The 12,908-nt window shown below is 47.8% G+C and overlaps 2 protein-coding genes across 2 annotated transcripts in view; one reads left to right on the forward strand and one right to left on the reverse strand.

The window, feature by feature from the left end:
- Nucleotides 1-12,908, forward strand: part of RPL7A (ribosomal protein L7a) — a 141,181-nt gene that overhangs the window by 106,893 nt on the left and 21,380 nt on the right. The window lies entirely within an intron of this gene.
- CCDC180 (coiled-coil domain containing 180) overlaps nt 1-12,908 on the reverse strand; it is a 33,696-nt gene that overhangs the window by 19,943 nt on the left and 845 nt on the right. Inside the window, exons 2-16 of the mRNA XM_066610853.1 lie at nt 11,544-11,737; nt 10,783-10,871; nt 9,017-9,126; nt 8,787-8,915; nt 7,943-8,053; nt 7,460-7,555; nt 6,347-6,510; nt 5,951-6,070; nt 5,144-5,226; nt 4,406-4,494; nt 3,564-3,686; nt 2,593-2,766; nt 2,126-2,241; nt 659-785; nt 477-513 (exon numbers count right to left, since the gene is read on the reverse strand). Coding sequence (XP_066466950.1) covers nt 477-513; nt 659-785; nt 2,126-2,241; nt 2,593-2,766; nt 3,564-3,686; nt 4,406-4,494; nt 5,144-5,226; nt 5,951-6,070; nt 6,347-6,510; nt 7,460-7,555; nt 7,943-8,053; nt 8,787-8,915; nt 9,017-9,126; nt 10,783-10,871; nt 11,544-11,737 — 1,762 coding nt within the window. The remainder of the gene's footprint in view (nt 1-476; nt 514-658; nt 786-2,125; nt 2,242-2,592; nt 2,767-3,563; nt 3,687-4,405; nt 4,495-5,143; nt 5,227-5,950; nt 6,071-6,346; nt 6,511-7,459; nt 7,556-7,942; nt 8,054-8,786; nt 8,916-9,016; nt 9,127-10,782; nt 10,872-11,543; nt 11,738-12,908) is intronic.

Here is a 12,908-nt window from a genome sequence, read left to right on the forward strand (position 1 = left end):
TACTTCGTGGCTTAGAACCTGTGATAGGCTTTTCCTCCAAGCCCCTTTGAAAGGCATCTAGGCCAGGTGGCACCACCGCCACATCCTGTGGTCAGAAGTTTCACAGATTAATGACCTGCCTGGTCTTTCTTTCGTCTGTTCTAACTCTCCCAGCTTTCAGTCTCAGTGGACGTCCCTTCTATTCACTCTACCCATCCCCTGCATAATTTTGTACGTTTGGAGGCAGCTCGGAGTGATTCCCAGTTTGCCAGTTCACCCCAGCCCACGCAAGGGGGGGGCACAGAAAAGGAAGTGGGACAGTTCCTGCTTTAAAGAAAGCGGAAGGTAATGGGCACAGAGCTGGGGGTGGGCCACAGCTATAGGGCTCCCTTGTACCCGCGGTTTCCGTATTCACACGGGGGACTAGAACAGCTACCCCACAAATTACAGGGGTTATGCCAGTACTAATAATTATATAGTGAAGGAACAGAAATTACCTTTATCGACTGCAACCTCTGCCTTCTCGAACGGCTTCTAAAGTAGAAAAAAAATAAAAAGTTGGAATAGAAAAAAAGTCATATATTGAAATGTGTAACAGAACTTAAGAATTGTGGGAGGAGGCATGCGCAAAGGTCCCTATGACTCCACTTAGCTAGAAAGCGTGCAGCTTGTTTCCTACCCCTCTGTAGACCTGCTTCACATAAAAATAGCGGCTGACGGAGATACTGTAGGAAATCAGTTTGCGCAAAACCAGTTCCGGGTAGAGGTTCACTCTGGTCATGAGGTCTTGATGGAAGGTGTCATACCTGTCGCAGGAAGGATGAGCTGAAACCACTTCTCCACGCCCAGTTCCCTTCTACCAATTCTGCCAAAAAAAAAAATTCCCTCCCTGATCCCCAGATGATTGTTGTGGCTGCAGTCAAAATTTCTCTGCATCTAACATGCAACAATAAACACCCAATAGAATCTGACAGAAATTTTGCAACAGAAATGAGCAGACTTCACACTTCCTTAAGCCATTCCTGCCCAACAGGGACCAAATGTGGGACCTGTGGGCTGGGAAGAAATGGGTTAATTCACAGAGCACAATCCAATGCATGTGTACTTAGAAGTTAAGTTCCATTGTCCTCATCGGCACTTATTCCCAGGAAGGTGCGTAGAGGGTTGCAGCTTCAGGTCAAACAAAATAGTTGGTTTGGAAATGCTAGTGTCAGCGTTTGATTCTGAAATGTGAAAGCCACATTCTGACAGGACATCTTGGGGTGCTTTGGGGGGGGAAAAACTGGGGGCTGTAAGATACCACAATAGATGTTGCAAACAGGGACTCCTGGTCCCTCATCAAAAGCCTCTGTGGGGTGCAGCATGGCTAGGATAAGTCAATGCTGAGCACCTCTGCCCCCTGTGCAGGTAATGACCCCATTACCTGCACAGAGGCAAGCCGCTTGACTGAAATGTGTACAAAAAAAAACACCCGCCTGGCTGACACCTGAACCACTTTTAATTAATCCGTGGGAACTTCTGGTCATAAGTTCTGGTGATGGTGTCTTTAAAGGGGATTGGACAGATTTATGGAGGAAAAGCCCATCACAGGTTATAAGCCATGAAAATTAAGCTCTCTCTGCTTCCCAGATGCAAGGGAACGGCAACAGGATATCCTGAGTGCTCTAGGGGCAGCTTGGGGGCCACTGAGAGACACAGGAAGATGGGCCTTTTGGCCTGGTCCAGCAGGAATGTTCTAACCAAAATGAACAAAGGACCAGGAAGTGGCTCCTCACCAAGACTGCCATCCACCTGTTCACTGGTCAAAAACAACCACCTGACCATGGCCAAAGGGGAGCTCAAGGGAACCATCCAGGGTGTTTTCCTTGGGGTTCCTGCCCTTCAATCACCAATCAGGACAGTGCATCCCTAGTCCCCCATTCACCATACCTTCATACCCATCAATCTCCATAACTGGTTGCATATTTCTCTTTGCAGCTGCTGGCATTTTGCCCTTGCAACAAACGTTTGACTTTTCCAAGCATGTTTGCTATGAAAGCCAAAGACCAGTTGCTTGCTCTTAACTAGGGCACCGGGTCTGGATTACCCTGCTGCACAGAACTGGAACCGCCTCTGGTGCAAACCTGCCACAAAACCTGCCACGTACCCAGCTCGAATGAACTCCAAAGCAGCGTAAACTTTCTCCAACTGAGCCTTCAGTTTCTCGTCAGTGCTTTGGGTCCTCAGTCTGTCCACAGACATATCCAGGTTGACTTCCCGTAACTGAGTCAATGCAGGAGGGGAAAAAAATCAGCACTTAGAAAATTATCAAGATGGCTAAGTCCATAGAACAGTCAGCTAATTGTATTCAACCAGCTCATCATTGGGGACTATGTTCAAGCAGTGAAGCTGAGAGTGCACCCATTTTATCCAGGCGTTTTAGTGCTATCGTCCATTTAGAGAAGCAATTCACCCCATGCATTTAGGATACAATCAGAACACAGAACAGTATGGCGATGTCAGCATGGAGTAGAGCCAGCCATGAAACTCTGGCTCCAACGAAGACTCCCTTACAATCTGCTTTTTTATGCTTCTCCCTTCCCCACTGCAGCAAAACCAAGCCACTGCTCTGACCTTGTTCAGACCCTCGTGCTTGTTCCGGCAGTCGTTCATTTTATGGTGGAGGTCGTTCTCCTGCTGAGAGACTTTCTGCTGGTGCATGTCGAAAAGGAGCAGAGCATCTTGGAAATACTGGTAGAGGTGCCTGCAGTTGACTTCTGAATGCTTCACCAGCTGCTCAAAGTCATTCTAGAGAGATCAGAAGAACCTTTTTTCCCAAAGGGGACTGCTTTAAGACCTGGAAGCAGAACTGGTCCCTCCATGAAGCAGGTGATGTAGCTTGCATTGAGTGGCAAGACTCCCAGGCAGTGGCAATCCACTTCCCTATTCACTCCCCTTGCTCCTTCCTTACTGTCACTTAAAAGGAAACAGGAAGCGTGGGACATGTTGGCAACTCTCAGTATCACCCACACCTCCTGTTTTGTCAAAAAGGATCGCGCAGGAAGGAACAAGGTAATAAGCTGCAGTTTTCTTTCCTATTTTTTTTGGGAGGGGGTGTGTGCGTATCATGGTGGAGAGATTAGGGCAGCATCAGATCTTGCTGGGCCATCCCTGCCTGGAAGCTGACGTACGCTCGCCTCCCGAGTACAAGGCTAGGAACGTCATCACACCTAACACTGAGCTTGGTATGGAGTTCTGCTCTTAGGCCCTGGACCGTTCGTGAGGGCCACAAGCTTTGGATACTGTGCACATGGGGGATTGTCAAAGGGACCAGAAGGTGAAGCACACCCGAACAGTGCATCTCCGATCTCCATTCACCATCCAGCTGTGAACTGGCATCCCCTGGAAGGGATCAAACAGATCTGGAAATCAGATCTGTTATAACAAATTCCACCAGAACAGATGGATAAGCCTTCTCAATTCTTATTCTCCTAGAGTCAGACCAAACAGGGCACCGCCATCTTCACCCACCCCCATTTTAGGAGCCATGCACACGTTATTGGAGTGTCTATGCAAAAAGAATTACAAAACCAACAAAAGCTTACGTCCATCATTTCCATCTCATTCTCAAATCGACTCTGCAGCTTCCCAACGAGCTGAAACAAACTGGGGTTCACAACTTTTTCAGCCTCTTTCTCAGTGCAAATTTTCATCTCCAACAGTTTTTGCTAAGGGGGGGGGAAAGAGGGTGGTGGATGGTTGATGTACACCACAGAGAAATATGCAACCACCTTTATTATGGCTGGTTTTTATGGAACAACAATACGTCTTCACTACAGTGAATCACGTAACACCCCCACCACCTACCCCAATGATCCTTCACATAGGGGTCTCAAACTCTGGTGAGCTGGGGGGGGGGGCAGGTATCAAATTCTCCACCCAGCATTTACCCAGAAGTCACAACCAGGATATTGTTTTAAAGCAAAAAATATCAGCCTAAGCAGGATTCCACATGTTGGTAACAATCATATACAGTGGCCCTGGGTATCCACGAGGGATCCATTCCAGAACCCCCCGCATATAAAATTCCATGGAGAGTGAACTCCATGGGAGGGCCCCAGAGGACCTCCTGGATGAAACCAGAAGTGCACTCTCCAATTGCAGGCTCAGCATCTGAGGATACTGAAATCTGTGGGTGCCAAGCCCATGGATAAGAAGGGTTCACTGTATTTGGGAGGGTTAGACTATGCAGATCAGTGGGGATACACCTGCTGTGCATGCAGAAGTTTCCAGACTCAACACCTAGGGGCATCTCCAGACCCCACCCCACCTGAAACCCTAAAAGACCCCACCCCACCTGAAACCCTGGAGAACTGCTGCCAGTCGGGGTCAATATGACTGAGCTATCAGTCAACACTGATGCCCCCCCACCCCCCACCCCACTCACCTTGCACTCCTGGACAGTGGACAAGCACTCCTGACAAACCTTCTCATACTGGATGCGAATTCTCATCATGTATTGTACATTGCTTGTATCTTGGGGGGGGGGGGCGAGGAGATGGAAACAAAGGAAGGAATAAAATACTCTGGCATGAAACTGTCACAATTTTCCGCAGCCGAGGTGAACCTGGTGAGAAAAACTGGCAACAGGCCTGGAAACCTCCTTTACGTGAATATGGGACAGGGCAGATCCAACAACGCAACTCTTGGATGTCCATGACAGGTGTCCACGTCACCTGCAGCGGCACGCAAGTCCCTTCCATCCTCTCTCCCTGAGGTCCCATCCTGACTGACCCACAGATATCAGCACAGCCACGGCCAGGAAGTGATTAATTCAAGCAATTCAAGGTGCCACAATCTCTGCAGCTGAGGGCCGGTTCAAGAGGAGGACTGAGTAGGGAGGGGCCCACAACCCACCCATCCATCCGCCTCCACCATAACCCTCTTTCTACAACCCAGATTGGAAAGGAAAGAGGCAACAGCTGGTCTCGTGGATGGGCTGGCCCTGGCACTGGAAGTCTGTTATAGAGCCTGAGTGCCCGCGAACAATCCAGGCGGAGAGGCAAGATGCACCACTGCCCCCTGAGCAGTCTGGAAAAAGTCTGGATTGAGGATCCAGAAAGCAGTTACCCAACCCCCCCAGTTCTAAACCACAACTAAATACTCCCGAGTTTCCCTTCCTTACCTATCTGCTTATTTAAAGCCACGAGAGATGCATTCCATTCGTTTATCTCAGCCTTTGAGGGCGACGACAGAGGCAAAAAATTGCTAACAAGATACAAAAGAAGAACCACTTAGTGCCTATAGGCCTTTGGGGCTACATTACATAAGAACATAAGAACAGCCCCACTGGATCAGGCCATAGGCCCATCTAGTCCAGCTTCCTGTATCTCACAGCAGCCCACCAAATGCCCCAGGGAGCACCACAGATAACAAGAGACCTCATCCTGGTGCCCTCCCTTGCACCTGGCATTCTGACATAACCCATTTCTAAAATCAGGAGGTTGCGCATACACATCATGGCTTGTACCCCGTAATGGATTTTTCCTCCAGAAACTTGTCCAGTCCCCTTTTAAAGGCGTCCAGGCCAGACGCCATCACCACATCCTGTGGCAAGGAGTTCCACAGACCAACTACACGCTGAGTAAAGAAATATTTTCTTTTGTCCGTTCTAACTCTCCCAACATTGCGATTCTTCTGCGTTATCGGAGTCTCGGTTTTCACGGATCTTAACCCTGCACAGGCCAGCAAATCTGCATTCCCTGCCTATAAAACCCCAACACCTGACAGATGTTCCACCTGCTTGCATTATGGCAACATCCTTACCTTTTGGGGGCTCTAGATCTGTGTGTCTTAATTTTGTGGCCTGCACTCCAACAAGGCCCCGACTGCGGGTGTTTGCCACCACTGAACCCATTCCTATGGGACCAAATCACCTGCATTTTGACCACGTCAGCGTGAGAAGCCACATTCGGTCCTCCTGCCCACATACCCAAGAGAATAGAGAAGTTCTCTCCTCTTTTCACGGAGTGATAACTGCTCTCTGAGCATATTCTCCAGTTCGGCTCTCACAGCACTTGGGTTCTGTATTCTGTCGCTTTCCATAAACTCTCTGGAAGACACAAGCACCAGGGTAAAGATTTTGTATGGGGTACCTTGTGGATGAAACATAGCAGTCTGCAAGGAGCTGGGTGAGAGCGCGTGTGTCTTGAACTGGGTACTCTGTGCCGTTGCCTGCTTTCTCTTGAGCCGACTACTTAGCTCTCTCCAGGCTATGCGCCAGAACTTGACCCTTATCAGCAGACACCAAGCCCTAGTTAGGCTTGGATTCAGACACGCAAAGGATAATTCAGACATGCACAACATCTTCTCTCATCAAAAGCCTGACCTGAAACTAGAAATGATGGCTTCCTTTTGCACAGCTTTCCAGATATTAAGCCTCTCCTCCAGTCTGTAACGTTGAACTACTTCCCTCTTCAGGTCGGCCTCCATCAGGTTAACGTACAGCCTGCCTATCGCTCTCCGATTGGCCAGCAACGCTTGGTTTATCATCTGTGATTAGAGATGCAAACACCACGGTGACTTGGTGCCTTAGGGGAGATAACGCTTTGCAGGTAGGGGATGGATAAAGCTCCACATTGTTGGAGCCAATAAAGTAAATAAAAACAACTGGTAGAGGCTTATGCACTGGGCCCAGTCCTATCCAACTTTCCAGCACTGATGCAACCATAATACAGCCCCGAGGAAAGGGAACAGATGTTCCCTTACCTTGTGGAAGTCTCGGTGACTGCCCCCCCCCACTGCAGGATGTGGCACACACCCCATCAGCATGGCTGCATCAGTGCTGGAAAGTTGGATAGGACTCGGCCCTAAGGCTGCAGACCTGTACACACTTACATGGGAGTAAGTCCCACTGAATCCAATAGGGTTTAGACATGCACAAGCTTGCACCGTTAGTAACTACCCACATTTGCAGCCATAGTGAGAACAGAAAGCAGGGCTTCTAGAAAGCATTTGTGAGTATTATTTGTAAAGCAACTGTGAAACTAAAATATACACAAATGTAGTAAGAAAGAGAAACCAGAGTGAGTTCTTCCCTTGCAGTTTTAGCCCAGCTTTCTCCTGGTTTTGCAGTCTGCAGAACACACACACACACACACACACACACACACACACACACACACACACACACACACACAAGCTGAACAATGACTCAGCCATCAATCTTGCCCCTCCTCGCATGCTTCAAAAAAAGCTACTTGTTTGATTTTACAATCGTGAAGGACCATACACATGTGTACAACATGTTGTGTGTGTTCCTGTTCAAGACATCGCAAGCAACAGGCAGTCTCTGTAGCCAGTTCTTCCAATAATCGCACCCATGGCAACAAACTTGTGCAACCAATAATTTCAAGGGCTTCTTGGAAAACTTATGGTAAAACCTGGTGGGGTTCGCTGCAGAATTCTATACTCCTTTATAAAAACGAATAAGAGATCTTACCATGGCTTCACTGTGTATGAACCTGTGGATGTCCGCTGATAAGAGATAGGCACTGTCCTCCAGAATCTTGGTATATTTTTTCAACAGGGCTTTGATCTGGAAATTAAAGCAGAGAAAGTTAGAAGGAGGGGGACATAATGAAAAAGGCCGGAAGAGATGCAGAAGGCAGCTGGTTGTTCATCATTGGCCAAGAGGTGGATTGCCTGACCTCCAGGTATTTCTGGACCTCCAGGCTACTGGAAGTCTGGAGGGGCATGTATGCACCCCATATTCGACATGAGTCTTCCCATGAATCCACTAAAGCAGGGGCAGGAGGTCTTATGTACACTGGGTCAGATCATTGGCTTATATCTATGCCATCACTTAGACAACCAGAATTCTGACACAAGGGAGGAGGAGCTAACCTGACCAGGAAGGCCAACATCACCAGTTGCAAAGGCACCGATTCTGTTCCCAAAATGGACTCAGGTGCATTTTGCTCACCAGTTCGGTTCGACGCCATTCTGCCTTCAGTAGCTCTTGGTCCAGTTCTCTGATCCACTGCCGCCTTTGCAAAGTCTGCTGGAAGACAAGCTCCCACACCTCTTCAAAGTCCTGTGTGAAGAAATATAAATATGAATTTATGTTTATAAATAAAAACCCACTCCTTCCCTCTGCAGTCACTTCCAACTGTGAGCCTCTTCTCCATGCCTGCCTTTCATCACCACTAACACTTCACCTTATTCTGCTCTTCCCAGTACTGGTGCCAGGGCACTTTCTCAGTTCATGTGGGCTGACCAGGAGGTCCAACGGGCTTGCCAGAGCCTCAAGTGGACAGAATGTGTTCTGAACAGAGTTCTGTTCCCAGGATCCTTTGCAATGTGCAGTGGTTCTGAGACAGACATACAATGGCTCATTAGCCAGGCTCTAAGTCAGATGGCTGAACCCTTAAGGCTTTCCATTCTCTAGCAAGAGAGTGAGATTCAGGGAGCCATTAGGGCTTGGTTGTCACTAGTTCCCTGTTGAAATAAGCTGTGCTCTCCCTAGGACCTGTCCAGAATTCTGAAGAGCCATCATCTGTCCTCAGTTCCTACTCTAAAGTTTAGTGTGAGCCCAGTGTGCTGGTCCATTCACACTGCTCCCCAATCCAGGCCTATGCTCTGTGACTTCCCACAAGGGCTCAGCTCCATGTGGATGGTGCACTCTGTAACTCTGAGAGACATGTACATAGTATGAACCTAGACTTTGTGAATAAAGTAGCCAAGCACCCAACCAACGTCCTCCTTTCCGGAAGGTGGCAAGAATATGTCAGGCTCCGCCTGATCTGAGAGTGACATCATCGCCTTACTTGTACAGTGCAGGTCTCTAGATCAGAGTCGTCTTCAGCTCTGATGAACAAGGACTCGATGGCTTTATCCGATTCCGACAGCTTGGTCAAAAACAACACCCCGGGCTCCAGGATGTAGCGCTCCATTTCCTGAAATGGAGAAAAATGCCTGGCAGATGAGAAAGGGCAGGCTCCGATTCCTGCATCAGAGCGCACTCCAAATTGAATAGTGCTGGAAAGGACCACCTCACCTTTCCAATATGTGCTAACTCCTGCCTCAGGGTTGCCACTGCTGTGTTGTACTGGCATCTCCTGTTCTCTGAGATACGTTCGATGATGCTGCTGTTTTTCTTCTCAGGGACTAATTTGAAGGCAGAAAAGAAAGAAGACAGTCAAACTGAATGAGAATGGATGATGGCCGGATCCCAAAGGATCTCCTCTATGGAGAACTCGTGCAAGGAAAGCACCCTACAGGTAGACCACAGCTGTGATACAAGGACATCTGCAAGAGGGATCTGAAGGCCTTAGGAGTGGACCTCAACAAGTGGGAAACCCTGGCCTCTGAGCGGCCCGCTTGGAGGCAGGCTGTGCAGCATGGCCTTTCCCAGTTTGAAGAGACACTTGGCCAACAGACTGAGGCAAGGAGGCAAAGAAGGAAGGCCCATAGCCAGGGAGACAGACCAGGGACAGACTGCACTTGCTCCCAGTGTGGAAGGAATTGTCACTCCCGAATTGGCCTTTTCAGCCACACTAGATGCTGTTTCAGAACCACCATTCAGAGGGCGATACCATAGTCTTTCGGGACTGAAGGTTGCCAACGCCCCAGAATACAGACAGCAAAAACCACAATCCTAGACCAATGGTTCTCAAACATTTTAGCACCAGGACACAGTTTTTAGAATGACAGTTTGTTGGGACCCACTGACAGTCATTAACCTGGGAGTGATGTCATGGCTGGAAGTGACATCATCAAGCAGGAATATTTTTTACAAACAAAATCAAATCAATTAATTAAGCAAATTAAAAGTTTACAATAAGTATAAGCTTAAAAATTTATTTAAAATAAAGAACCACCCTCTTAATCTTCCAAAGCAGTTTTTTTAAAAATGCCCCAAACATCCCAAAGGCTGCAATCCTATCCACACCTTGGGACTAAGCCCCATTGACTATCCTTGTTAAAAGTATATATATAGTAGCCTGTTAAAAGCACAGATCTATAACATCCATATGCAATCACATAATATGGTAGCATCAAGTCTAATATATTAAAAATAAAATACACGTTTAAATGAATAGGGACCCAACCTGAATTGGCTCACGACCCACCTAGTGGGTTCTGACCCACATAAGAACAGCCCCACTGGATCAGGCCATAGGCCCATCTAGTCCAGCTTCCTGTATCTCACAGTGGCCCACCAAATGCCCCAGGGAGCACACCAGATAACAAGAGACCTCATCCTGGTGCCCTCCCTTGCACCTGGCATTCTGACATAGCCCATTTCTAAAATCAGGAGGTTGCGCATACGCATCATGGTTTGTAACCCGTAATGGATTTTTTCTCCAGAAACTTGTCCAATTCCCTTTTAAAGGCATCCAGGTCAGATGCCGTCACCACATCCTGTGGCAAGGAGTTCCACAGACCGACCACACGCTGAGTAAAGAAATATTTTCTTTCATCTGTTCTAACTCTCCCAACACTCAATTTTAGTGGATGTCCCCTGGTTCTGGTGTTATGTGAGAGTGTAAAGAGCATCTCTCGATCCACTCTGTCCATCCTGCTGCCCTAGACTATAACGCCCCAAACAACTTTCTTCTGAGAAAATGCTTCAAGACACTAGTAAGAATAATTCACAGCAGATTGCATGAGGATATCACGTCCTTGATTACTTCATCTTTATATCAGTGTGTCCTTTCTAGCCTTGAACTGACAAGATACTACAGCTACCAGGTATACTAAGCTACCAGGTATACTAAGGAGACAGGTTACATTGTCCAGAACTTAAGGAGCAATATTTACCAATAACATCTGCAAGGCCCCTGACTTCCCGGGCAGCAATCACATCCTCGCTTTCTTTCGCTTTCTGCTGCTCCAGAATTGTAGCCTCCCTGAAACAGGAAGGAAAAGGGAAAACTGTTAACCGGAGCAGACGTTTCCCAGGAAAAAAAAAAACCCAGAACCTCCCTGATGAATCTAGTGTTCAGTTTCCAGCTGTAACCAGACACTGGGAAGCAAGGGCTGAAGAAATGCCCATCCCTTGTCGTTTGTCTCCAGCACCTGGTACTGGCCTGGGGCCCAGTGAGAGGCCTGGAAGCAAGCACTTCCAGCAGCATTGCTGAAGCTAACTGGGTGTGGACCTCCTCAGTCCCTTCTGCAGGAGAACACTAGATTATAAATAATAAGTACTGTATATTTTTACTAAGATATAGTGTTCCTGAGCATGGAGACTCTGTATACAAATCTAATTATATTCTCTCTCTCTCTCTCTCTCTCTCGATTCTCTTTCTCCAGTGGTGCTGAGAGATCAACGTATTAGAGAGGTCCCAAATTTGAGGAGCTTCGGAGAAGCTCTCCTCTCTTCCGTTGGGCATGTTACCAGCTGAGGTTTGGGTTCCCTCAAAGTTACTTGGACATTCCTTCCTTCCCACTCTTCACCGCCTAGACACTCTGCTCTGAGGAATTTCCAAGCTAACAGATTTCGTAACTTTCTCATACACAAAACTTCATCTAAAGACATGCAGAGCTGGGAAGCCAAGTACCCTAATATTTCTATCCCTTACTTGTACAGCACTGGGTTTTCTGTGACCTCATCATTGGGCATTCCTTCCACCCATGTCTGTTGACGATGGGATAAGAACTTCTTTCCCGAACATGTCTCCACATCCCTCACCAAGGGAATCTTCCCTGGACATGGTGGGACTTTTGGGTGTGATATCTTGTTTCTTGCCTCCCCGAGGGCACGCACCAGTTGTACCTGGGCAAACCCACAAAAAAGGGGGGAGGTTAGACTCTTCGACGAAACCGATGTTGAAGTTGAAAGAAAATGAGCTTTACACATCCTGAAAATTGAGGATGCGTTCCTTTTTCAAAACAGTATTTTATTAGAATTTATCAATACAATTTTTAAAACCAGTTAATTATAATGCTTATGAAAGAAACAGGTTGCGATTTTGCAAATGAGAAGATGGGGCAGACCCATCCATGAGATTATGCTTTCACCTCACACAGCAGAATGGTGAGGGTGGCCAATGTCCACCTCTCCGCCTGCTTCCTGGTTTTGAAAGTGAATGGAACAGAAGGGGAAGCTCAGAGGAGAGTGTTGGGCTAGAGTGGCTCTGAAGTTCTGCCTACCTAGTCTACCACTCTCCTTTCCTCCACTCTTTATCTTCCCTTCCATTCCTCTTTCTTTCTGAAAACTCAGAGCAGAAAGACAAGGGATAGCAGAAGCTGCTGGCGTGCCAGGTATTAGAACTGGCCATACAAAGGTATGATAAAACTTTAACATAGTTTAGATATATTTGTGACCTATTAAAACTATAATGAAGTTGGCAAACTTCAGTCTCGAAAGACTCTGGTATCGCGCTCTGAAAGGTGGTTCTGGCACAGCGTCTAGTGTGGCTGAAAAGGCCGATTCGGGAGTGACAATCCCTTCCACACCTTCTGTCCCTGGTCTGTCTCCCTGGCTGTGGGCCTTCCTTCTTTGCCTCTTAGCCTCAGACTGTTGGCCAAGTGTCTCTTCAAACTGGGAAAGGCCACGTTGCACAGCCTGCCTCCAAGCGGGCCGCTCAGAGGCCAGGTTTTCCCACTTGTTGAGGTCCACTCCTAAGGCCTTCAGATCCCTCTTGCAGATGTCCTTGTATCGCAGCTGTGGTCTACCTGTAGGGCGCTTTCCTTGAACGAGTTCTCCATAGAGGAGATCCTTTGGGATCCGGCCATCATCCATTCTCACGACATGACCGAGCCAACGCAGGCGTCTGTTTCAGTAGTGCATACATGCTAGTGATTCCAGCACGTTCCAGGACTGTGTTGTTTGAAACTTTGTCCTGCCAGGTGATGCTGAGAATACGTCGGAGGCAGCGCATGTGAAAAGCATTCAGTTTCCTCTCCTGTTGTGAGTGAAGAGTCCATGACTCGCTGCAGTACAG

Source organism: Tiliqua scincoides, chromosome 16 (assembly GCF_035046505.1).
Source record: "Tiliqua scincoides isolate rTilSci1 chromosome 16, rTilSci1.hap2, whole genome shotgun sequence".
NCBI lineage: Eukaryota > Metazoa > Chordata > Lepidosauria > Squamata > Scincidae > Tiliqua > Tiliqua scincoides.